The following is a 25236-nucleotide window of genomic DNA, read 5'->3' as shown; positions in this document are numbered from 1 at the left end:
GGTTGGAAGCACGTTTTAACAGGAAAGATTTTGCGTTTAGCAGCGAAATTTTATTTTTTGTAATTATTTTTTTTTTCAATTTTAACAGAATTTGCACTTCCAGCAAGGGCAAATCACTGGTGGGCCCCAAAGTGCTGCTGCTCGTGAATTAACAAAGGGGGAAAAATGTAAATAAGCAAAATACGACCATCAATTCCATGAACTGAAAGCCATTATCCTTAAACCTTTTCCCTTCGTTTTCCATAGGGAATTCCAAACCAATCCGTGGATTTACAAATGTACAGTGGCCCCAATGTCACTTTGTATAAAAGCACCCAGCAAAAATATTTATTGGGAAAAAAAAACAACCCCAAACAAACCCCAAAGCTGCTTTAACCTGCTGCACGTTCCCTGTTTGTGTAGAAATTGAATAAAACCCATTCTTTTTGTGTATTTATACCGTTCTGGGTATTTCGTGTTTCCTGAGGGGGAAAAGGGGATTTTCCTGGTTTATTTGGGGTTTTTGGGATGGTTTGGTGCTGTGAGAAGGGCAGCTCCTCCCCAGCAGCTTTTCCTTGGGAATGTTTTCCCAGCCTGGAGCAATCCCGAGGGATTGGGAGCTCCCGGGGAGGGATTTGTGTCCTTGTTGGGACACACGGAATGAGAAAAACCGGTCAAAATCTGCAGAAATCTCTTTATTACAGCCCCATCCTGTGTTTTATTCAGCTTTTACAAAGGGCAGCTTTTAATTGATTAATCACTTTCCTGTTAATTGTCCCGTTGGTGAGTAAAAGGAATTTTACCTGTCCATCAGATCTACTCTCGGATCGTTCTCACGTTTTATTACTGATTCTCACGGCACAAATCCTTTCTTATTTTTCTGACTTTGTTATTTTGTTATATTTTTTCCGGGCGCTTTTCACCCTCAGAATTGTGTTAAAGGAATTTCTCATTCCCGGAGCAGCTTCAGGTGGGAATTTATGAATTATAAATTATTTGGTAGTGCACTTAGAAAAGCGTCAGGGAAGGTTTTAAACCAATTCCTGCAGCTGGGATCCCTTGGGATTTGGGAACAAATTCTCCACGAATTCCTTGTTCCATCAGCTCCACAGCCGAACCTTTCCCATGGATCCAGGAGCAAACCCCAGCGTGGGCAGAGCTGCATTCCCAGGTTTATCCAAACCCTGGGATGAACGGGCTGGGAACAGAGCAGGGAAATCCCAGAGAAATCCCAGGGAACAGAGCAGGGAAATCCCAGGGAAATCCCAGGGAACAGAGCAGGGAAATCCCAGAGAAATCCCGGGAACAGAGCAGGGAAATCCCAGAGAATTCCCGGGAACAGAGCAGGGAAATCCCAGGGAAATCCCAAGGAACAGAGCAGGGAAATCCCAGAGAATTCCCGGCAACAGAGCAGGGAAATCCCAGAGAAATCCCAGAGAACAGAGCAGTGAATTCCCAGGGAACAGAGCAGGAAAATCCCAGAGAAATCCCAGGGAACAGAGCAGGGATATCCTGGGAACAGAGCAGGGAAATTCCAGGGCAATTCCAGGGAACAGAGCAGGGAAATCCGAGAGAATTCCCGGGAACAGAGCAGGGATATCCTGGGAATAGAGCAGGGAAATCCCGGGGAATTCCCAGGGAAATCCCACCGTGGCTCTGGATTCCAGCTGCTCCCGCTTTTCCCGGTGGATCCCGGCTCTAATCCAGATGAGCTCTTTCTGGTTTTTCTGGAGTGTTTCCCTGGAGCAGGAGAAGCCGATAAGGAGTCGAAGGGCGCGGCCAGTGTCACTTTTTCCATGGGGCAAAGTTCGTTTTTCACGGAAGAAATTTCATTTTTCCCTGGAAAGGAGCTGCTCCGAGAGCCTGGAATGGTCGGGAATTCCGAGGGTTTTTTTGGGTTTTTCCCCCATTTTTCCTTCGTGGAAACACCAAACACCTGCTGGGTTGTGGTGAACCAGGAGACCTCGACCACGAGTTCCTCCTGCCACAATCCCAAAATTTAAATCCCAATATTTAAATGCTTTTCTCAATTCATTTTTTAAACCTTGACACGTGTTGTTACACTCAGTTTATTTCACTAACAGCTCACATCCCGTTTTCCCGGGAATCGGAGGGAAACCTATGGAAGTGCCAGCGCTAAACAAAGGCAAAATCAGGTTTTGAAAGGCAGCTGAGAGTTCCTGAGTCTGACTAGGAATCGGGAAAAACAGAAATAAAAACCTTCCAGGTTCTGCCCTGGGCAAATCCCGGCGGATTTCAGTAATCGACCGAAGGAAGGCAAATCTGGCGCACAAACTCCTCGTACTTGATGGTTCCATTCGGCGCGATTTTGGCTTCTTTCAGCAGATCATCCACTGGAAAACAGGGAAATTATCCTCAGGGTGGAAAATCTGGGGGTCCTGAGGGGGCTCAGGAGAAAAGGAGCACGGCAGGGTTTGGGGTCTGGGGGATTTGGGTTGGGAATCAACCTCTGGGAGTTTCGAACCGGCGTCAACCAGCGCTTGGGATTTAAATTCCGTGTGAAATTAATTCCGTGTGAAATTAATTCCGTGTAAAATTAATTCCATGTAAAAAAAAAAAAAATCACAAGAATGGAACCCAAACGGGCTTTTTGGGGTTCATTGTGCCCCTTTGGAGGCAAATCTCTGACCAACGGGAGGGTTTGGGGTTTGTGCCTGGTTTTATTTTGGTGTCTCCTGTTGGGACTGGCAGGAATCTCATCCCAGAGCAGCCACTGAGGAGGAGAGGGGAAGGAGAAGGAAAAGGAGAAGGAAGGAAAAAAGGAAGAAGGAAATGAGGAAGGAGAAAAGAGAAGGGAAGGGAAGAAGGAAAGAACAAAGGAAGAGAAAAGAGAAGGAAAGAAGGAAGGGAAAAGAGAAGGAAAAGGAAAATATTTTACAGGAAGGAAAGGATTTTAAGGAATAACGAGGCAGGAAGTGTCCCATGGATTCTCTGTCCTGTCCCAGGCTGTTCCAGCCAGGCCTTGGGCATTCCAGAGATCCAGGGGCAGCCACAGCAAATCTGGGAATTCCAGCCCAGGCAGGAATTCCTTCCCAAATTCCCATCAAATCTCCCCTTTTCCACTCTGAAACCATTCCCTGTGTCCTGTCCCTCCAACCCTCATCCCAAATTCCCTCCCCGGCTCTCCTGGAGCATTTAGAACATTTGGAATTCCCAAGGACGGAATCTGCTCCATCAAAACCCATTTTTAGCAACCTTCACTCGGCATTCCCGGGAAATCGATCCAGGGAAGGGAAGGGAAGGGAGGGAAGGGAAGGGAAGGGAAGGGAAGGGAAGGGAAGGGAAGGGAAGGGAAGGGAAGGGAAGGGAAGGGAAGGGAAGGGAAGGGAAGGGAAGGGAAGGGAAGGGAAGGGAAGGGAAGGGAAGGGAAGGGAAGGGAAGGGAAGGGAAGGGAAGGGAAGGGAAGGGAAGGGAAGGGAAGGGAAGGGAAGGGAAGGGAAGAGAAGAGAAGAGAAGAGAAGAGAAGAGAAGAGAAGAGAAGAGAAGAGAAGAGAAGAGAAGAGAAGAGAAGAGAAGAGAAGAGAAGAGAAGAGAAGAGAAGAGAAGAGAAGAGAAGAGGAGAGGAGAGGAGAGGAGAGGAGGAGGAGGATTCTCCCGCGGTGGGCAGCGCAGACCTTCCTCCGGGGCCAGTTTCTCCCCGAGGCGGCTGAGCTTGGCGCGCAGCTCGGGCACGGCGATGACACCGCGGCCGTGGCGGTCCAGCAGCGCCAGCGCCCGCAGGATCTCCTGCTCCGGCTCCTCCTGCTTCATCTGCCGGTACATGATGGTCAGGAAGGTGGAGAAATCCAGCTCCGAGGTCTTGTCTGCCGAAAGGAGGCCAGAGAACGGGAGTGGATCCAGGACTGAGCATCTTCATCCTCCTCATCCTCATCCTCATCGTCATCCTCCTCCTCCTCCTCATCCTCATCCTCATCCTCCTCCCCCAGGTCCTTCCCTGCAGTTTCTTCTCCCTTCACTGGATGGAATTGCCCTGGGGAGGTTTTGTTTTTTTTTTTCTGCTGTGGAAAATTGGAATTTTCCTGCCCCTGTTTTATCTTGTGTAGAAAAGGTGAATTTTTCCGGGGAGGCCTTTCCTGGTGTGGGAAAGGGGAATTCTTATTTTTTTTTCCTGGTGTGGAAAAAGGGAATTTTCCTGGCCTTGTTTTTCCTGCTGTGGAAAAGGAGAATAATTTCCCTGTTGTTCCTGCTGTGGAAAATGGGAACTTTCCTGGGGAGGTTTTTCCTGGTGTGGAAAAGGGAATTTTCTTCCCTGGTGTGGAAAATTGGAATTTTCCTGGAGAGTTTTTTTCCTGTTGTGGAAAATGGGAATAATTTTCATGGGGAGGTTTTTTCCTGTTGTGGAAAATGGGAATTTTCTTGGCCTCGTTTTTCTTGGTGTGGACAACCCCAAGATTCAAATGCTTTCAAATATTAAATTATTAATACTCTTATTAATACCATTAATCCTCTTCTCCCTGACCTCGGGGTTTCCTGGCCCTGGGCTGGATCAGGCCACGTCACATCTGGGGTTTTTATTTCCTCCTAAAATCCCATTTATAACTCAGTGAAATTTGAGCTCTGAACTTGAATCTTGAATTTTTAATCCTTCTCCCTGACCTGATCTCACAGTTCCCGGGGTTTTGTGTTTGTTTTTCCTGCAGAAGTTCAGCTGAACGTTTTCTGTGCTCCTCCAGCTCTGTTTTGTGGCCTGGACACTCACCCACCCTCCAAATCCAGAGCAGAATGTTTGTCTCCTGCTTTTTTGGGGGGGGGGATTTTAGGGGCTTTGTTTTAGGGTTTTATTGGCAATTTGGGGGGGGTTTAAGGGCAGTTTTTGGGGATTTTAAGGGCACTTTTTGTGGATTTTAAAGGCACATTTTGGGGATTCAATGGCACTGTTTTTTGGGGATTTTAGTGGCAGATTTTTTGGGATTTTAATGGCAGTTTTTGGGGGATTTTAAGGACATTGTTTTGGGGGTTTTAAGGGCAATTTTGGGGAGTTTCAATGGCAATTTTGGGGGATTTTACTGGCAGTTTCTTTTGGATTTTAATGGCAGGTTTTTGGGTTTTAATGGCATATTTTGGGGATTTTAAGGACATTGTTTTGAGGGGGTTTAAGGGCACTTTTGGGGGGTTTTAATGGCACTTTTTGGGTGTTTTTAATGACACCTGAGCTGCGTTTACCACACCACACCAGCTCCTGCTGCCCGCTCCGGGGGGATGTTCCCTCCCATGTGCCTGGCACATCCCGACTGCAGGAAAAAAAAAACCCAAAAAAGGAAAAAAAGTGGGAATTTTGGGGGTGTTGAAGCCTCTCCTGGGCGGGGTCTCACCGAGCCGGTGCAGCTGCAGGTGTCTCTGCACCTCTCCGGGCGTGGGGCTGGTGCCCAGGCTCCTCATCACCGTCAGCAGCTCCGAGCCCTGGATCTTCCCCTTCTGCTTCTTGTCGTACAGCGAGAAACATTCCTTGAACTCTAATGAAAATTAAACCGAATTTGGCCCTGAGGGACCCCGCTGAGCCCTGGATGGATTCCAGGCGGGATCTGGTGTCCGCCCGGGAGGTTTCGCCTTTCCAGGAGGGTGATGGGCACCGAGGAATTAATGAAGGGCAATTAAAACCCTTAATTGGGACACTCCGGGCTGAGGAAAAGAGGTCGGGAGAGGGGGAAAAAGGGCTGGAAAAGGGGAAAGGGTTTGTTAAAAAAACAAAAAAAAAAAGGGATTTTCCTGCCTCGGTGGGGATGGGAGAAGGTGGAGAGGGACAGAGGATGAGGAGGGGGATGGGAGTGGGAAGTTTTGAGGATGGAGGAATTTGGAAGTGGAAGGTTTTGGAGGTGGAGGATGATGGAGGAGGGAAGGGAAGGAAAAGGAAAGGAAAGGAAAGGAAAGGATCTTTCCCCACGCTCTCCCCCGCAGCTTTCCCTCTTTTCCAGCCGCAGATCCCGGCTGTAGCTGACCCAGATCCGCCGGGAGCTCTCCCCGCCCTTCCCACCGCGCTCCCGGTCCCGCGGTTTGGTGCCATCCCCTGTCCCCGCTGTCCCCCGTGTCCCCGCTGTCCCCAGCCCTCGCTGTGGGGCCGGGGGTGTCCCGGGGTGTCCCAAAGGTGCTCCCGGGGTGTCCCAGGGGTGCTGTGCCCTCCCCTGGCCCCGCCGCCTCCTCCTCCTCCTCCTCCTCCCCAAATCCCCCGCGGGGGCGCAGCTGATCAGATTTGCAATAATACTCTGAATTAATACTCTTATTTCAGCTTCTTTCGGCCATTCCCGGGGCGATCCCAGCCCGGCTCCCCCTTTTCCCGGGGGAAATTGGGAATTCCGAGCCCCTGCGCCTCCTCCTCCTCCTCCTCCTCCTCTCCCACGGTTCGCAAAACAAGTTGGAATTTCCCAGGGATTGGGGACGTTTCTCCTGGTTTTTCCCAGCCCGTGGATCCGCGGGACTGAAGGGACAAACCGAGCCCGGACCGCGGCACTTCCCAGCGGGGAAAATGTTCTTTTTTCTTTTTTCTTTTCAATAGAAATCCTAATTTAATCCGGTTGATTAATCCCCGGAGCACAACAAACCCGCACCTACCATTGATTTGATCCTGGGACAGAAACTTTGCCTGCAGCGGGGGAGGGAGAGAAAGAGGAGAGAGAGAAAGAAAAATAATAATGTTAATTAATTAATAATAAACCGGAAAAGAAAAAAAAAAAAAAAGGAAGAAAAAGAAGAAGAAGAAAAAAGAAAAATAAAAAAAACCGGGGAGGGGGGGGAGAAAAAAAGGGAAAAAAAAAAGAAAGGAAAAAAAAGAGGAAAAAGGGGATAAAAAGAAAGAAAAAGGGCGGGGGGGGAAAGGAAGGAAAAGAGAAAAAAGGAAAAAAGGGGGAAAAGGGGGTAAAAAAAGGGAAAAACCGGGGGGGGGAAAGAAAAAAGGGGGAAAAAATGAAAGAAAAAAAGAAAGAAGGAAGAAAAAAAAAGGAAAAAAAGAAGAAAAAAAGAAAAAAAAAAAAAAAAAAAAGAAATGGAAAAAAAGAAAAAAAAAAAAAAAAAAAGAAAAAAAAAAAGAAAAAGAAAGGAAAAAGGAAGAACACGAGGAGGTTTAAAGGCGGTTCGGGCTCAGCGGCTCTCACCATGGTTTCGGGTCGCTCCGGCTTCGGAGGCGGCGCTGCTCTGCGCCGGGCCCGGGTAAAGTCCGTGCGGAGGCACCGCCCCGATCCCGGCCCCGATCCCGATCCCGGCCCCGATCCCGATCCCGATCCCGGCCCCGATCCCGATCCCTGCCCCGATCCCAGCCCCGATCCCGATCCCGGCCCCGATCCCGGCCCCGATCCCGGCCCCGATCCCGATCCCCGATCCCGATCCCGGCCCCGATCCCGATCCCGATCCCGATCCCGATCCCGATCCCGGCCCCGATCCCGGCCCCGATCCCGATCCCGATCCCGATCCCGGCCCCGATCCCGGCCCCGATCCCGATCCCGATCCCGGCCCCGATCCCGATCCCTGCCCCGATCCCGATCCCGATCCCGGCCCCGATCCCGATCCCTGCCCCGATCCCGATCCCGATCCCGATCCCAATCCCGGCCCCGATCCCGATCCCGATCCCGATCCCGGCCCCGATCCCGGCCCCGATCCCGATCCCGATCCCGGCCCCGATCCCGATCCCTGCCCCGATCCCGATCCCGATCCCGATCCCGGCCCCGATCCCGATCCCGGCCCCGATCCCGATCCCGGCCCCGATCCCGATCCCGGCCCCGGCCCCGATCCCGATCCCGGCCCCGATCCCGATCCCGGGAAAGCGCCGCCGAACGGCCTCTGCTCCGAATTGCTTTTCTTTAAAGTGTTGTTAATTTTTTTTTAATTTTATTTTTTAAAAATTTTGGTGTTTTTTTATTTTTTTCTTTTTTATTTTACGTTTTTCTCTCTATTTTTATGTATTATATTTTATATTTACATGTATGTTACTATGTTTTATGTCTTTTATCTATGTAGCTACTTTTAACCTATTTTTATGGATTCTATTTTGTTTTTTAAAGATATATTTTTATACATTTATATTTTCTATATTATATATGTTGTTATAGATGTATCTATTTTCACATATTATTTTTATATTTATTTAAATATTTTCTATATATTTATATGTTCTATTTTAGATCTACCAATATATTTTTATATATTTATATGTATACATTTTTATATATAACACTTCATATTTTACATAGTTTATAGATCTATTATATCCTAAATATTTTAAATTTTATTTCTTTACATATTGAAATATTTATATATTATATATCCATTATATATTTTTATATGTTTAATATGTATATATTATATGTTATAGTTTATATTTTATATTCTCTACATGTATATATTTTACATATTTTAATTTTTATTTATTTACCTGTTATACATTCATATACTATATTTTATATATTATTTAATACTTTTATATATATTTTTAATATATCTTTCTCACTCACAAGTTTTAGCTATCAAGGTGAGAACCAGCTCCATCTCTGTATTTTTTAAGACTTTTTTTTTAAAGAACAAATCACCTGCTGCTGAAACAACACTTAATTTATTTTTACTTTTTACTTATTAACTCACCACTCGGGGGCCCACAATGTGGATTTTCCTAATTCCAAACCCGTGAGGAGGAAGGTGAAAAAAAAGCTCACACCTTAAACCTTCTGTCCTGCTATTTATCCATATCACCATAAGCCTAAAATTTCAAAGTTTTTTATATATATATATTACTATATATAACTATATATATAGTGTGTTTATATATAGAGAAATAGATATAATTAGTCATAATTATATGTAGGAATATATAGAATAGAATAGAATAGAATAGAATAGAATAGAATAGAATAGAATAGAATAGAATAGAATAGAATAGAACAGAACAGAACAGAATAGAATAGAATAGAATAGAATAGCCGTGTTATATGGAATTATATATTGTTAATATTATAATATAATATGTATTTTATTGTATTGTATTGTATTATATTGTATTGCTCCCGGGATTTGGGATTTTCCCAGCCTTTGGAAAGGGATTTGGGGCCCCCTGGGAGCCCACATGGATGCGGATTTGGGGTTGGTTTATTGGGGAATTGCCCTTTTTGTGAGAGCAGAAGGTGCTGGGGCACAGATCCTGGGATTTATTCCAAACCCAAGAAATCTACAGTACAAAAACTAGAATTATTATTTTTTTCCTTTTTTCCCCTCAGAGAAAATATCAATGCCCATTCACGGTGAAGAAGGTGGAATTCATCCCACAACTGATGGATTTTGGGTTATTTTATGGGGAATTCTGAGGAATTCTCACTCCTGAGTGAGAGCTGAAGGTGCTGGAGCACAGACCCCTGGAATTCACCCCAAAACTGACGGATTTTGGGTTATTTTATGGGGAATTTTTCTGAGCTGGTGATGCTGGAGTACAGATCTCGCCATACCTGATGGATTTGGGGTTGGTTTATGAGGAATTGTCCTCTCCCACCCCATCCCTGTGCTCAGCACCCAGATTAACCAAATTAGCTTTAATTAACCAGCCCAAATCACCACACCGCCACCATTTCTCAGGGATTTATTCCAAACCCAGGAAATCTACAGTACAAAAACTAGAATTATTATTTATTTTCCCCTCAAAGAAAATATCAATGCCCCATCATGGTGAAGAAGGTGGAATTCACTCCCTGCCTGATGGATTTGGGGTTGTTTTATGGGGAATTCTGAGGAATTCTCACTCCTGACTGAGAGCTGAAGGTGCTGGAGCACAGACCCCTGGAATTCACCCCAAAACTGACGGATTTTGGGTCGTTTTACGAGGAATTATCCTCTCCTACCCCATCCCAGTGTTCAGTACCCACTGCAGAGCCCCAGGAGCCTGATTAACCAAATTAACCAAACTAACCATCCCCAACCACCACACCGCCACCATCCTTCAGGGATTTATTCCAAACCCAGGAAATCTACATTACAAAAACTAGAATTATTAATTTTTTCCCTTTTTTTCCCCTCAAAGAAAATATCAATGCCCCATCATGGTGAAGAAGGTGGAATTCACTCCCTGCCTGATGGATTTGGGGTCGTTTTATGAGGAATTGTCCTCTCCCATCCCACTGCAGAGCCCCAGGAGCCCGATTAACCAAATTAACCAAACTAACCATCCCCAACCACCACCATCTCTCAGGGATTTATTCCAAACCCAGGAAATCTACATTACCAAAACTAGAATTATTATTTTTTTTTCCCTCAGAGAAAATATCAATGCCCCATCACGGTGAAGGAGGTGAAGACCCCTGGAATTCATCCCAGACCTGACGGATTTGGGGTTGTTTTATGGGGAATTCTGAGGAATTCTCACTCCTGAGTGAGAGCTGAAGGTGCTGGAGCACAGACCCCTGGAACTCACCACACAACTGATGGATTTTGGGGTCATTTTATGGGGAATTGTCCTCTCCTACCCCATCCCAGTGCTCAGCACCCAGAGCAGAGCCCCAGCAGCCAATTAACCAAATTAACCAAAGTAACCATCCCCAACCACCACACCGCCACCATCTCTCAGGGATTTATTCCAAACCCAAGAAATCTACATTACAAAAACTAGAATTATTATTTTTTTTTCCCCTCAGAGAAAGTATCAATGCCCCATCACGGTGAAGGAGGTGAAGACCCCTGGAATTCACCCCAAAACTGATGGATTTGGGGTTGTTTTATGGGGAATTTCCTCTTTTGTGAGAGTTGGTGGTAGTGGAGCACAGACTCCTGGAATTCATCCCATACCTGATGGATTTGGGGTCGTTTTATGGGGAATTGTCCTCTCCCATCCCAGTGCAGAACCCCAGGAGCCCAATTAACCAAATTAACCAAATTAACCAAATTAACCAAACTAACCATCCCCAACCACCACACCGCCACCATCCTTCAGGGATTTATTCCAAACCCAGGAAATCTACATTACCAAAACTAGAATTATTATTTTTTTTTCCATTTTTCCCCTCAGAGGAAATATCAATGCCCCATCACGGTGAAGGAGGTGAAGACCCCTGGAATTCATCCCAAAACTGATGGATTTGGGGTTGTTTTATGGGGAATTCTGAGGAATTCTCACTCCTGAGTGAGAGCTGAAGGTGCTGGAGCACAGATCCCTGGAATTCACCCCACAACTGACGGATTTTGGGTCGTTTTATGAGGAATTATCCTCTCCTACCCCATCCCAGTGCTCAGCACCCAGAGCAGAGCCCCAGCAGCCAATTAACCAAATTAACCAAAGTAACCATCCCCAACCCCCACACCGCCACCATCCTTCAGGGATTTATTCCAAACCCAGGAAATCTACATTACAAAAACTAGAATTATTATTTTTTTTTCCCCTCAGAGAAAGTATCAATGCCCCATCACGGTGAAGGAGGTGAAGACCCCTGGAACTCATCCCAGACCTGATGGATTTGGGGTTGTTTTATGGGGAATTCTGAGGAATTCTCACTCCTGAGTGAGAGCTGAAGGTGCTGGAGCACAGATCCCTGGAACTCACCACACAACTGATGGATTTTGGGGTCATTTTATGGGGAATTGTCCTCTCCTACCCCATCCCAGTGTTCAGTAACCAGAGCAGAGCCCCAGGAGCCTGATTAACCAAATTAACCAAACTAACCATCTCCAACCACCACCATCCTTCAGGGATTTATTCCAAACCCAGGAAATCTACATTACAAAAACTAGAATTATTAATTTTTCCCCTTTTTTTCCCCTCAGAGAAAATATCAATGCCCCATCATGGTGAAGAAGGTGGAATTCACTCCCTGCCTGATGGATTTGGGGTTGTTTTATGGGGAATTCTGAGGAATTCTCACTCCTGAGTGAGAGCTGAAGGTGCTGGAGCACAGACCCCTGGAATTCACCCCACAACTGATGGATTTTTTTTTTTAATGGGGAATTTCCTCTTTTGTGAGAGCTGGTGGTAGTGGAGCACAGACCCCTGGAATTCATCCCACAACTGATGGATTTTGGGTCGTTTTATGAGGAATTGTCCTCTCCCATCCCACTGCAGAGCCCCAGGAGCCCGATTAACCAAATTAACCAAACTAACCATCCCCAACCACCACCATCTCTCAGGGATTTATTCCAAACCCAGGAAATCTACATTACCAAAACCAGAATTATTATTTTCGGTGCTGTTTTCCCCCCGCTCAGGCGGCGCTGCCGGGGGCAGCCCTGACGTGCAGGGTGTAGAACGCCCAGGGCTCGGGGACATAAATGACGCCGGGGTATTTCCTGCGGAGCGTGGCGTCGTTCCAGAGCCAGCCCACCCAGGCCAGGATGAGGAGCAGGGCCAGCAGGAAGGAGTGCAGCAGGAAGAGCCCGTTGCTGTCCAGGGCCAGCCCCTTGCGCCGCTGGTGCAGCACCAGCGCCGTCATGGCGAAGAAGGTGAAGATGTAGAGGATGAAGATCTGGCCCTCGGTCACCAGGTACCTGCGGGGAAAAGGGAGGGAATGCCGGGGTCTCCGGGGAGCGCGGGGGGAATTCACGGGGTTCCTGGGAGTGAAAGAATTCCCGGGTTTCCTGGGAGTGAAAGAATTCCCAGATTTACTGGGAATGCAGGGAGAGAATTCCCAGATTTCCTGAGAGAGTGCAGGGGGAGAATTCCCAGATTTCCTGAGAGTGAAAGAAGAATTCCCAGATTTCCTGGGAGTGAAAGAATTCCCAGGTTTCCTGGGAGTGCAGGGAGAGTATTCCCAGATTTCCTGGGAGTGCAGGGAGAGTATTCCCAGATTTACTGGGAGTGAAAGAATTCCCAGATTTCCTGGGAGTGCAGGGAGAGAATTCCCAGGTTTCCTGGGAGTGAAAGGAGAGAATTCCCAGATTTCCTGGGAGTGAAAGGAGAGAGTTCCCCAGGATTTCCTGGGAGTGAAAGGAGAGAATTCCCAGATTTCCTGGGAACAAAAGGAGAGAGTTCCCAGGATTTCCTGCGAGTGAAAGGAGAACGTTCCCAGCTTTGATGATCCTGGGAATGAAAGGAGAGCATTCCCATCTTTTTTGGGAATGAAAGGAGAACGTTCTCAGCTTTTTTGGGATCACTGGTGATCCTGAGATTGCAAGGAGAGCATTCCCAGATTTTCTGGGATCACTGGTGATACTGGGAATGCAGGAATTCAATTCCCAGCTTTTCTGGAAATGCAGGGAGAGCATTCCCAGATTTCCTGGTATCCCTGGTGATACTGGGAATGAAAGGAGATCATTCCCAGCTTTGGGATCACTCGTGGTCCTGGGAATGAAAGAAGAACATTCCCAACTTTTCTGGGATTACTGGTGATCCCAGGAATGTAGGGAGAGCATTCCCAGCATTTCTGGGATCAGCACTGACCCTGGAGCTGTCCCAGCTCCCAGGGATCCAATTCCCCCCCGGGTTCAATTTGATTTTTCCAGCCCCGCGGAGCAAAATCCCACCCTGGGGAATCGCTGGGGAGAGGAGCAGCCCTTCCTGCGGAATTCCCGGAACATCCCTGCGGAATTCCCGCGGGATTCCCGGGGCCAGGAGGCACTCACCAGTAGTAGAGGCTGCTGGGCCCCACCAGGAGCAGGGCAGCCAGGGGCATGCGGCTCCGCTGCGCCGCCGGCGTGAAGCAGCCGCTGAAGTAGATGAAGAGGATCAGGAAGAACGGGATGTACCTGGAAAAACCGGGAATTCCCGGCGCTGGGGTGAACCTGGGAACGGGGAATGGACAGCCCCAAATCCATCCCAAACCTCTGTAGGGGTGGAGCAGCTCTGGAATTCCCGGCTGGGAGATCCCACAGGGATCTGTGGGAGGGATCGGGAGCAGAATTCCCAAAGTTGGGAAGGAAAAAAAAAACCCAATTTGCTGATTGAGGCTCCAGGGCTGCCCGGAGCAATTCCAGCTGTGGCATTCCCAGCACAGCATTCCCTGGAGCAATTCCAGCTGTGGCATTCCTGGGATGGGTCCAGGATTCCCAAAACTCACCTCAGAGTTCCCTTTCCAAAGGCTGGAAAAGAACGGGCTCTGCTCCCTTCCCAGCACTCAGGAATTCCAAACCGGCCAGGAGAGAATTCCCAGGGATTCCAGGAGTGTCTGGGAGCAGCTCTGGCCTTGCTGGGCTCTGGGGTTTTGGGGTTTTTGTCTGGGGTGTTTGGATTTGGGAGTTTTGGGGCGTTGGGGTTTTTGTTTGGGATTTGGGCTGTTGAGGTTTTTGGGTTTTTGTTTGGGTTTTTGGGTTTTTGTTTGGGTTTTTGGGTGTTTGGGATTTTGGGTGTTGGGTATTTGGGGTGTTTGGGTTTTTGGGTGTTTAGGATTTGGGTGTTGGGTTTTTGGGGTGTTTGGGTGTTGGGTGTTTGGGGCACAGCTGGGGCTGCTCCCTTGCCAGCAGGAACCTCCTGCCCATCCCACAAGTGCCACATCCCAGGAATGTCCCCGAGCAGAGGGGATTTCCCAGATCCCCCCAGTCCCCATGGCCAGCGGCATTATCCCGTTTTCCCCTTATCCCTGGCGTTATCCTGTTACCCCGTTATCCTGTTATCCCAGCGTTATCCCGTTATCCCTGGCGTTATCCTTTTACCCCATTATCCCGTTATCCTTGGCGTTACCCCATTATCCCGTTATCCCCAGTGTTACCCCGTTATCCCCAGCATTATCCCATTACCCTGTTATCCCGTCATCCCCAGCATTACCCCGTTATCCCCAGTGTTACCCCGTTATCCCTGGCGTTACCCCGTTATCCCCGGTGTTACCCCATTATCCTGTTATCCCCGACATTATCCCCAGTGTTACCCCGTTATCCCCAGTGTTATCCCCAGTGTTATCCCCGGCGTTACCCCGTTATCCCCGGCGTTACCCCGTTACCCCGTTATCCCTGGTGTTACCCCGTTATTCCCAGCATTACCCTGTTATTCCCGGCGTTACCCCGTTATCCCTGGCGTTATCCTGTTATCCCCAGTGTTACCCCGTTATCCCCGGCGTTACCCCGTTATCCTCGGTGTTACCCTGTTATCCCGTTATCCCCAGCGTTACCCCGTTATTCCCAGCGTTACCCCGTTATCCCTGGTGTTACCCCGTTACCCTGTTATCCCCAGTGTTATCCCCAGTGTTATCCCTGGTGTTATCCCGTCATCCCCGGTGTTACCCCATTACCCCGTTATCCCTGGCGTTATCGTGTTATCCCCGGTGTTACCCCGTTATCCCTGGCGTTACCCTGTTATTCCCAGCGTTACCCCGTTACCCCGTTATCCCTGGCGTTATCGTGTTATCCCTGGCGTTACCCCGTTATCCCCGGTGTTACCCTGTTATTCCTAGTGTTACCTCGTTATCCCTGGTGTTACCCCGTTATCCCGTTACCCCGTCCGTCCCCGGCGTTACCCCGTTACCCTGTTATCCCTGGCGTTATCCCGTTATCCCCAGTGTTATCCCCAGTGTTACCCCGTTATCCCCAGTGTTACCCCGTTATCCCCGGCGCAGTCCAGCCCCAGCCCCGGCGTTACCCCGTTATCCCTGGCATTATCCCGTTATCCCCAGTGTTACCCCGTTATCCCCAGCGTTACCCCGTTATCCCCGGCGCAGTCCAGCCCCAGCCCCGGCGTTACCCCGTTACCCCCGGCGTTACCCCGTTATCCCCAGTGTTACCCCGTTATCCCCAGTGTTATCCCGTCCGTCCCCGGCGCAGCCCAGCCCCAGCCCCGGCGGTCACTCACCACATGGAGTGCCCCAGGTACTCGTCGTAGTAGTAGAGCAGCTCGAAGGAGTCGATCTGTGACAGACACGGGAGCGAGTCACCCAGGGGAATCCACAGAGCCAGGGTCTGGAACCCTGAACCCAGAGCTCAGGTTTGGGGTTATCATTTATAAATCAAAATTTTGGAAACCCTTGAACCCAGCTCAGCCTTTACCAGGGTCTCAGGATTGAGGATTTATTTATAAATCTAAATTTTAGCAATGCTTGAACCCAGCTCAGGCCCTTACCAAGTCTCAGATTTGAGGTTATTCTTTATAAATCTAAATTTTAGCAAAGCTTTGAACCCAGCTCAGGCCCTTACCAAGGTTTCAGAGTTGAGGTTCTTTTACAATTTATAAATTAAAATTTTGGAAACCCTTGAACCCAGCTCAGGCCCTCACCAGGATCTCAGGTTTGAGGTTCCTTTACCATTTATAAATTCAGATTCCAGCAATCCTTTAACCCATGTCAGCCTCACCAGGGTCTCAGGTTTGAGGTTCCTGATGATGGGGTTGTCCCTGACGGACAGGCGGTGCTGGGAGCCATAAATCACAATTTTAACCACACTTTAACCCATCTCAGGCTCACCAAGGTCTGGGTTTGAGGTTCCTTTACCATTTATAAATTGAGATTTTAGAAAACACTTTCCACTCATCTCAGGCCCTTATCAGGGTCTCGGGTTTGAGGTTCCTGATGATGGGGTTGTCCCTGACGGACAGATGGTGCTGGGAGCCATAAATCCCAATTTTAACCACACTTTAACCCATGCCAGGCTCACCAGGCTCTCAGGTTTGAGGTTCCTTCACCATTTATAAATCTAAATTTCAGAAAAGCTTTAATCCATCTCAGCCTTACCAGGGTCTCGGGTTTGAGGTTCCTGATGATGGGGTTGTCCCTGACGGACAGGTGGTGCTGGGAGCTATAAATTCAGATTTTAGCAATCCTTTAACCCATCTCAGGCTCACCAGGCTCTCAGGTTTGAGGTTCCTTCACCATTTATAAATCTAAATTTCAGAAAAGCTTTAACCCATGTCATCAGGCTCACCAGGGTCTCGGGTTTGAGGTTCCTGACAATGGGGCTGTCCCTGACGGACAGATGGTGCTGGGAGCTATAAATCACAATTTTACCCAGACTTTAACCCATGTCAGCCTTACCAGGGTCTCGGGTTTGAGGTTCCTGATGATGGGGTTGTCCCTGACGGACAGGTGGTGCTGGTACCCGCTGAAGATGAGGCGGTGGTTGACAGAGTCCCCCACCAGGTGGATGCTGGCGCCCATGACGAAGGTGATGATGCTGACGTGCACCATGGAGCGGGGCAGCGTCCGCGGGGACCTCTCGATCAGCTGCAGGCACAGGGAGGGGTGGGCACACCCTGGGGACACCCTGGGGACACCTTGGGGACACCTTGGGACCGTTCTTGGTCCATTTTGTGACTTTTCTGACCATTTTGGGTCTATTTCGTGACTGTTTTGGGTCCATTTTGCGACCATTTTGTGTGTACATTTTGTGTGTCCCTTTTGTGTCCATTTTGGGTGCCTTTTGGATACATTTTGTGTGTCCCTTTTGTGTCCATTTTGGGTCCATTTTGTGACCATTGTGTGTCTATATTGGGTCCATTTTGGGTCCATTTTCGTCACCATTTTGTGACCCTTTTGTGCCCATTTTGTGTGACCATTTTGGTTCCCTTTTGGTTCCCTTTTGGATTCATTTTGGATTCTTTTGGGTCCATTTTTTGATCCATTTTGTGTCCCTTTTGTGCCCATTTTGTGTGACCATTTTGAATCCATTTTGTGTCCCTTTTGGATTCATTTTGGGTCCATTTTTGTGACCCTTTTGTGCCCACTTTGTGTGTCTATTTTGTGGGTCCCTTTTGTGTCCCTTTTATGACCATTTTGGGTCCACCCTGTGTGCAGCCCTGGCCTGGCCCTTGTGGTGCCCAAGGCATACCTTAAAGCCCTTTTAATAAACACCTATTTTATTCTTTATCTCCTTTACCCTTCAAGGCCTTTCAATAAATATCACTTTATCCTCCAGCTCTGTCCAGTCCCTGTTCCAGCTCAGCCTCCGAGTCTAAGGAGTGTGGGGAGATTTTCTTCTTAATTCACCTTAATTTTAACTAATCAGTGACGTTCCTTTCTGTCCTGGCTTCCTTCTAACATCTTAAATCTCATTAATTGCAGCCAATTAGCACCACGGTGATGGAGCTGAGTCAGGGAGGAGGAACAGGGACATGGCAGCTCCTGCCCTCGCTGGGTTTTGGGGTTTTTTTTTTGGCAGAAATTCCTCACCAAAAACGAGCCAAGCTGGTTCCTGAGGGAGACAAGGCCGTGGTTCTCCTGCCTCTGGAGAGGACTGGAGGGCTGGATGTTCCCTCCAGTGGCAGCAGAGCCTCCAGCACTGAGCTCCTCACCTGTCCTGACCCTCCAGGTGAACATTTTGGGGTTTTTTTTTCCCCAAAAGAAAGGGACTCAGCTCCCCACAGTCCGACCCCACTCGGCCAGGAGGAGCCGAGTGCCACAAAACCCACTCAGGGTGACTTTTTGGGCACCACTTTCAGTGCTGGGCTCTCCCTGCCCCATCTGGAGCAGCCAAGGCTGAGCCAGAGCTTGGGACAAGCCTCGGGAAGGGAGCAGGAATTTCGGGAAGCAGCTCCACACTCCCAGGGCAGATCCCAGCTCCAGGAGTTTCCCAGCTTTGGCCGAGGGCAGGATTGTCCCAGCTCTGGGATCAGCCCCTCCTCTCCCTAAATCAGCTTTTCCCCAAGCAGGGGAATACTAATAAAAAAAAAAGCTCTTTATTCGTGTTCCATTTTGACCTTGTTTGGGTTTAATTTCTGAGGCTTAGCTTTGCCTTGCCCCGGCACGAACGTCACGGGAGGACAAGGAAGGGGACAGGAGGGTGGGACACGGCCCTGGGCCAGGGAAATGCATCCTGGATAACACCTGGAATTCTTTTCCTGTGGCTGAGCCCCACCCCAGGCTGCAGAGATCACCAGGAATTCCGTTTTGAAATCCTCCAGGAATATCGAGGGAGAATCATTCCCCCACCTCGGGCCGTAAACTGGATTCCCAGCTAACGGGGCTTAAAAAATAGATTTATCATTTCTTATTTCTCCTGAAGGGTTGGATGGGAAAAGGCTCCTGATGATCCCACAGAGTTTCACCTCGCAGAATGGTTTGTGGGATCCAGAGGTTGGCAGCTGGAGCCGGATAAATTCCAGCTCCAGCCACAGTTCCAATGTCAAAGAGCAAGTGGAATTAAGCTCTGGACAATTTAGAAAATCCTCTGTTTAAAAAAAAAAAACCAACAAAACCTCTGCTCCCAGCTGTCTCTTAATCCAAGGATGGATGTTATCCTAAAAATATTCTAAAAAATATCCTGAAAAAGGGGCTCTGACTCCTCCTGGAGCCAGAATTCCAGGGGGAATTCTGGAAAATTGAGAGGTATTCTTTAAAATCCTCTTAACTCTTTACTGGCAGGATTTTGGGAATAACCAACACCCTAAAAACCTCTGAAATGTCACAAAATTTGGAATATGAAACCCCTGAAGATTCCCAGGGTTACCTGACCCCTCCTGGAGCCAGAATTCCAGGGGGAATTCTGGAAAATTGAGGGGTATTCAGATGCTCTTTAAAATCCTCTTAACTCTTCTTTGCCAGCAGGATTTTGGGAATAACCAACACCCTAAAAACCTCTGAAATGTCCCAAAATTGGGAATGGGAACAGCCCTGAAGACTCCCAGGGTTACCTTCAGCAGCAGGAAGGGGGTGATGACGTTGTAAGCCATGTGGAAATAATCCCCAGCGCTGGGTTTGTTCAGGGGGAACCATTCCAGAGGGAGGATGATCTGAGCACAGAGGGAAGAGCAGCACATCAGCAATTATGGGAAAACATTGGGATTGCTTGGGAATGCTCTCTTGGACCAAGCTGGCAGCTCTTCTGGGAGCAAATTTCCCCCTCCCCCCAAAAAAATCACCCTCTGGAAGTTTTCACTCCTAGCCCTGCCCGAGTTGTGGATCCAACATTTGGGATTCCTGGATCTTCCTGAACCCTCTACCAGCTTCCAGCTGGAAAAAAAAAATCCCACAGAAGTGGAATGGCCACTTGTGGAAGCAACAGCCCCAGGCTCTGGGATAGAGGGAAGAGCAGGAGGAAGCCCCCAGATAATTCCTGGTGTGAAAACAAAGGGAGAGAAAACAGGGAAAGCTTTCCCAGGAGACTGGGGCTGGCCTGGCCCCAGGGCCACCAGAGCAGGGCAGTGTCCCAGCTCCTCGAGGACACCCCTCTGGAGTGGAACCCCAGCACCCCCAATTCCCTTCAGCTTCAAAACTGGGGGACCACAGAGCTAAAAATCCATCCCATCTCCCACTGCCCGAGGTGCTGGTACACCCAGAACCTCCAAAACCCCACCTACACAAAAATCTCTTTTTTTTAATCTGCTCTGAATGCCAAATCTAAAACCTAACCTGCTGTTTCTTCCCCCAAAAGTGCTGCTGGTTGTCCTTTTTCCTGGTTTAGTTTCTCTGATCCCATCCATGCTTGTCCTTTTCCTGATTTGGGTTCTCTGATCCCATTCCTGTTTGCCCTTTTCCTGATTTGGGTTCTCTGATCCCATTCCTGTTTGTCCTTTTCCTGGTTTGGGTTCTCTGATCCCATTCCTGTTTGTCCTTTTCCTGATTTGGGTTCTCTGATCCCATTCCTGCTCGTCCTTTCCCTGGTTTGGGTTCTCTGATCCCATTCCTGTTTGCCCTTTTCCTGATTTGGGTTCTCTGATCCCATTCCTGTTTGCCCTTTTCCTGATTTGGGTTCTCTGATCCCATTCCTGCTCGTCCTTTTCCTGATTTGGTTTCTCTGATCCCATTCCTGTTTGCCCTTTTCCTGATTTGGGTTCTCTAATCCCATTCCTGTTTGCCTTTTTTCCTGATTTGGGTTCTCTGATCCCATTCCTGTTTGTCCTTTTTCCTGATTTGGGTTCTCTGATCCCATTCCTGTTTGCCCTTTTCCTGATTTGGATTCTCTGATCCCATTCCTGTTTGTCCTTTCCCTGATTTGGGTTCTCTGATCCCATTCCTGCTCGTCCTTTTCCTGATTTGGTTTCTCTGATCCCATTCCTGTTTGTCCTTTCCCTGATTTGGATTCTCTGATCCCATTCCTGTTTGTCCTTTCCCTGATTTGGGTTCTCTGATCCCATTCCTGCTCGTCCTTTTCCTGATTTGGTTTCTCTGATCCCATTCCTGTTTGCCCTTTTCCTGATTTGGGTTCTCTAATCCCATTCCTGTTTGCCTTTTTTCCTGATTTGGGTTCTCTGATCCCATTCCTGTTTGTCCTTTTTCCTGATTTGGGTTCTCTGATCCCATTCCTGTTTGCCCTTTTCCTGATTTGGATTCTCTGATCCCATTCCTGTTTGTCCTTTCCCTGATTTGGGTTCTCTGATCCCATTCCTGCTCGTCCTTTTCCTGATTTGGTTTCTCTGATCCCATTCCTGTTTGTCCTTTCCCTGATTTGGGTTCTCTGATCCCATTCCTGTTTGTCCTTTTCCTGATTTGGTTTCTCTGATCCCATTCCTGTTTGCCCTTTTCCTGATTTGGGTTCTCTAATCCCATTCCTGTTTGCCTTTTTTCCTGATTTGGGTTCTCTGATCCCATTCCTGTTTGCCCTTTTCCTGATTTGGATTCTCTGATCCCATTCCTGTTTGTCCTTTCCCTGATTTGGGTTCTCTGATCCCATTCCTGCTCGTCCTTTCCCTGGTTTGGGTTCTCTGATCCCATTCCTGTTTGCCCTTTTCCTGGTTTGGGTTCTCTGATCCCATTCCTGTTTGCCCTTTTCCTGGTTTATTTTCTCTGATCCCATTCCTGTTTGCCTTTTTTCCTTTCTGATCCCATTCCTGTTTGTCCTTTTCCTGGTTTGGGTTCTCTGATCCCATTCCTGTTTGCCTTTTTTCCTGATTTGGGTTCTCTGATCCCATTCCTGCTCGTCCTTTCCCTGGTTTGTCCCCTCACTCACCATGGCAATGGGGCGCCCGAAATCCAGCACCCAGTTCTGCAGGGTGAAGTAGAACCAGAGGTCCAGGTGGAACGGGGACGTCCTGGAGGTGTCCTCGGCCTTCCCCACGCCGTGCCTGGAGGGGACAGAGGGACAAGGGGCCATGGAGCAGCTCTGGGAGGGGCAGAGCTGGGATCCCACAGCAGCCTCTGGAATGCGGGATAACGGAGCCGAGGAGCAGCAGGGCAGGAGAGCACGGAGCCGTCACCATCCCTGACCCAGCCCTGTGGGGAGGAGGATCTCCAGCAAGGTGACAAGTGCTGAATTAAGCAATGACTATTTTTAACTTTTGCAAACGGTGAAGCAAAACCCCGACTCCCAGGGGTTGAGCTGAGGGTTAAAACCGCGGCGGTGCCCGGCAGAATTCCAGCTCTGGATGTCACCACCACCTTCAGCTCCCGCTGCTAACCCCCTGTGCCTCTGCAGAGGGTCCAACCCCGCCGGAATCCTGCCTTGAAATGCCCCTCTGGACACTCAGCTCCCGGCAGGAAAAGCGCATCCATCCCTCTCCTGGTGCTGGGATTAACTGGATCAGCCTCGAGCCCAAAGTCCATGGAAGTGTCCCCTGCCCCTGGACCGAGGGGATATTAAAGGTCCCCTCCACCCCAAACCACTCCGGGAGGATTCAGTGAACTCCTGGAGCTGCGGGATAAGGATGGGGCACCCTGGACGAGCTGGGAATGCTGCGGCTCCCTGGAAATCTGTCATCCCGGCCGGGCTGGGATAACGCAGGTACAGCGGGATGGCCAGGACAGAGCCGAGTGTGGGAACCTTGGGGACCCCACCCTGGGGATGTCCCTGATCCTGGGGATGTCCCTGACCCTGGGGATGTCCCTGACCCCGACCCTGGGGATGTCCCTGACCCTGGGGATGTCCCTGACCCTCGGGATGTCCCTGATCCTGGGGATGTCCCTGACCCTGGGGATGTCCCTGACCCTCGGGATGTCCCTGTCCCTGACCCTGGCGCTGTCCCTGACCCTGGGGATGTCCCGGACCCTCGGGATGTCCCCGACCCTCGGGATGTCCCGGCCCCTCGGGATGTCCCGGACCCTGGGGATGTCCCTGATCCTGGGGAATGTCCCCGACCCTCGGGATGTCCCGGACCCTGGGGATGTCCCTGACCCTGGCGCTGTCCCGGACCCTCGGGATGTCCCGGACCCTCGGGATGTCCCTGACCCTGGGGATGTCCCTGATCCTGACCCTGGGGATGTCCCTGACCCTGGGGATGTCCCTGATCCTGGGGATGTCCCTGACCCTCGGGATGTCCCTGTCCCGGACCCTGGGGATGTCCCGGCCCCTCGGGATGTCCCGGACCCTGGGGAATATCCCTGATCCTGGGGATGTCCCGGACCCTGGGGATGTCCCTGATCCTGGGGATGTCCCTGACCCTGGGGATGTCCCTGACCCTGGGGATGTCCTGGACCCTGATCCTGGGGATGTCCCTGACCCTGGGGATGTCCCCGACCCTGGGGATGTCCCGGACCCTGGGGATGTCCCGGACCCTGGGGATGTCCCTGATCCTGGGGATGTCCCTGACCCTGGGGATGTCCCTGATCCTGGGGATGTCCCTGACCCTGGGGATGTCCCTGACCCTGGGGATGCCCCAGACCCTGGGGATGCCCCGGACCCTGGGGATGTCCCTGATCCTGGGGAATGTCCCGGCCCCTCGGGATGCCCCGGACCCTGGGGATGTCCCCGACCCTCGGGATGTCCCGGACCCTGGGGATGTCCCTGATCCTGGGGATGTCCCTGACCCTGACCCTGGGGATGTCCCGGACCCTCGGGATGCCCCGGACCCTGGGGATGTCCCTGACCCTCGGGATGTCCCTGACCCTGGGGAATGTCCCGGCCCCTCGGGATGTCCCGGTCCCTCGGGATGTCCCTGACCCTCGGGATGTCCCGGACCCTCGGGATGTCCCGGACCCTCGGGATGTCCCTGACCCTGGGGATGTCCCTGATCCTGACCCTCGGGATGTCCCTGACCCTGGGGATGTCCCCGACCCTGGGGAATGTCCCGGTCCCTCGGGATGTCCCGGACCCTGGGGATGTCCCGGACCCTGGGGATGTCCCTGACCCTGGGGATGTCCCTGTCCCTGACCCTCGGGATGTCCCGGCCCCTCGGAATGTCCCGGACCCCTCCGTACCCGCGGGTGGTACCCGGGAAGGGGCCGCTCAGCCCCGGAGGACTCGGAGCAGGCCGCCCCGGGGAGAATGACCGGGGTGAAGATCCCCGAAGCCAAACGAGGGGTTCCTTTTCCCCTTCCCGGCCCCTCACCCGGCCCCGGCCGCGCTCACCTGCCCGTGTGCAGCGGCCCCAGGGGCGGCACGGAGCCCGGGGCCGCGGCGGGGAACGGCCGGCGCCTCGCCGAGCCCTGCATCAGCCCGGCCCGCGGCTCCCGGAGCCCCAACCTGTCCCGGGGCCGATCCCGGGGCCGATCCCCGATCCCGGGGCCGATCCCGGGGCCGATCCCGGGGCCGATCCCGGGGCCGATCCCGGGGCCGATCCCGGGGCCGATCCCGGCCGATCCCGGCCGCGGAGCAGCGGCGGCTGCGCGGGGCGGCCCCGGGCCCGCCTCACCGGGGCGGAGACACGGCGGGGCCGGCAGCGGCCCGGGTCGGCCCGCGGGGTGAGCTTCATGGCTGAGCTTCACTCGGAGCTGTCACCTCCATCGGCCCGGGTCAGCCTGCGGGGTGAGCGCCACACGGGCTGAGCTTCACCCGGAGCTTGTCACCTCCATCGGCCCGGGTCAGCCCGCGGGGGGAGCTCCATACAGGCTGAGCTCCACACGGGCTGAGCTCCACACGGGCTGAGCTTCACCAGCTCGGACCTGTCACCTCCATCGCTCTGCACGGGCTGAGCCCTGCCGCATCCATCGGCCCGGGTCAGCTCCGTGGGGTGAGCTTCACGGGCTCAGCTCCACACGGACTGAGCTCCACACGGGCTGGGCTCCACACGGGCTGAGAACACGGGCTCGGACCTGTCACCTCCATCGGCCCGGGTCAGCCCGCGGGGTGAGCGCCACGGGGTGAGCTTCACACGGGCTGAGCTTCACGGGCTGAGCCCCGCCGCCTCCATGGTTCTGCAGGGGCCGAGCTCCACAAACTCAGCCCCACGGCCTCAGCCCCACGGGCTCTGCCCCGGTGCTTCCATCGCTCTAGGGTCAGCTCCACGGGCTGAGCTCCACGGGCTGGGCCCCGCTGCCTCCCTCGCTCCCGGTTTAGGTCCCTGAGCTCAGCCCCACAAACTGAGCCCCACGGGCTCAGCTCCATCGGGTCAGCCCCACAGGCTCGGCCCCACGGGCTCAACTTCACAGGCTCAACCGCACGGGCTCAGCTCCATCACCTCACCCCCACAGGCCCAGCCCCATAAACTCAGCCCCACGGGCTCAGCTCCATCAGCTCAGCCCCACGGCTCAGCCCCACAAACTCAGCCCCACAAACTCACCCCCACAGGCCCAGCCCCACAGCTCGGCCCCACGGCTCAGCCCCACGGCTCAGCCCCACGGC

The 25236-nt window shown here is 51.1% G+C and overlaps 2 protein-coding genes across 4 annotated transcripts; both read right to left on the bottom strand.

The window, feature by feature from the left end:
• Positions 1-2032: 2032 nt before the first annotated feature.
• CALML4 (calmodulin like 4) lies at positions 2033-7123 on the bottom strand. The gene is made up of 5 exons (XM_066328023.1): positions 7086-7123; positions 6547-6577; positions 5313-5453; positions 3615-3803; positions 2033-2333 (listed from the first exon to the last, which is right to left on the bottom strand). The coding sequence occupies exons 1-5, from the start codon at positions 7086-7088 to the stop codon at positions 2236-2238; spliced, it is 462 nt and encodes a 153-aa protein (XP_066184120.1). The 5' UTR covers positions 7089-7123; the 3' UTR covers positions 2033-2235.
• A 2410-nt stretch (positions 7124-9533) lies between these two features.
• Positions 9534-24150, bottom strand: CLN6 (CLN6 transmembrane ER protein). 3 transcript variants are annotated; one of them, XM_066328184.1, is made up of 7 exons: positions 24025-24150; positions 21691-21805; positions 19436-19534; positions 16842-17030; positions 15668-15723; positions 13513-13596; positions 9534-12438 (listed from the first exon to the last, which is right to left on the bottom strand). In XM_066328184.1, exons 1-7 carry the CDS (start codon positions 24105-24107, stop codon positions 12156-12158), a joined length of 909 nt encoding a protein of 302 aa, XP_066184281.1. In that variant the 5' UTR covers positions 24108-24150; the 3' UTR covers positions 9534-12155. The 3 variants fall into 3 exon arrangements, with proteins under 3 accessions (XP_066184281.1, XP_066184280.1, XP_066184282.1); XM_066328183.1 differs by having other exon boundaries at positions 13513-13635; positions 24025-24149; XM_066328185.1 differs by lacking the exon at positions 13513-13596.
• Between the last annotated feature and the right edge of the window lie 1086 nt (positions 24151-25236).

Source organism: Sylvia atricapilla, chromosome 13 (genome assembly GCF_009819655.1).
Source record: "Sylvia atricapilla isolate bSylAtr1 chromosome 13, bSylAtr1.pri, whole genome shotgun sequence".
In the NCBI taxonomy this organism is placed as follows: Eukaryota; Metazoa; Chordata; class Aves; order Passeriformes; family Sylviidae; genus Sylvia; species Sylvia atricapilla.
This window is presented reverse-complemented; position numbering and strand designations above follow the sequence as displayed.

Coding starts and splice junctions, on each gene's coding strand:
- CLN6 (XM_066328183.1), bottom strand. CDS start 24,107: ATGCAGGGCTCGGCGAGGCGCCGGCCGTTCCCCGCCGCGGCCCCGGGC. Junction 19,535..21,690: donor TCGGGCGCCCCATTGCCATG/GTGAGTGAGGGG, acceptor CTCTGTGCTCAG/ATCATCCTCCCTCTGGAATG. Junction 12,439..13,512: donor CCCAGCAGCCTCTACTACTG/GTGAGTGCCTCC, acceptor TTTTCCCCGCAG/GTACCTGGTGACCGAGGGCC.
- CALML4 (XM_066328023.1), bottom strand. Junction 3,804..5,312: donor CCTGCAGCTGCACCGGCTCG/GTGAGACCCCGC, acceptor TCCTTTCGGCAG/ACAAGACCTCGGAGCTGGAT. Junction 2,334..3,614: donor GAAACTGGCCCCGGAGGAAG/GTCTGCGCTGCC, acceptor CCTGTTTTCCAG/TGGATGATCTGCTGAAAGAA.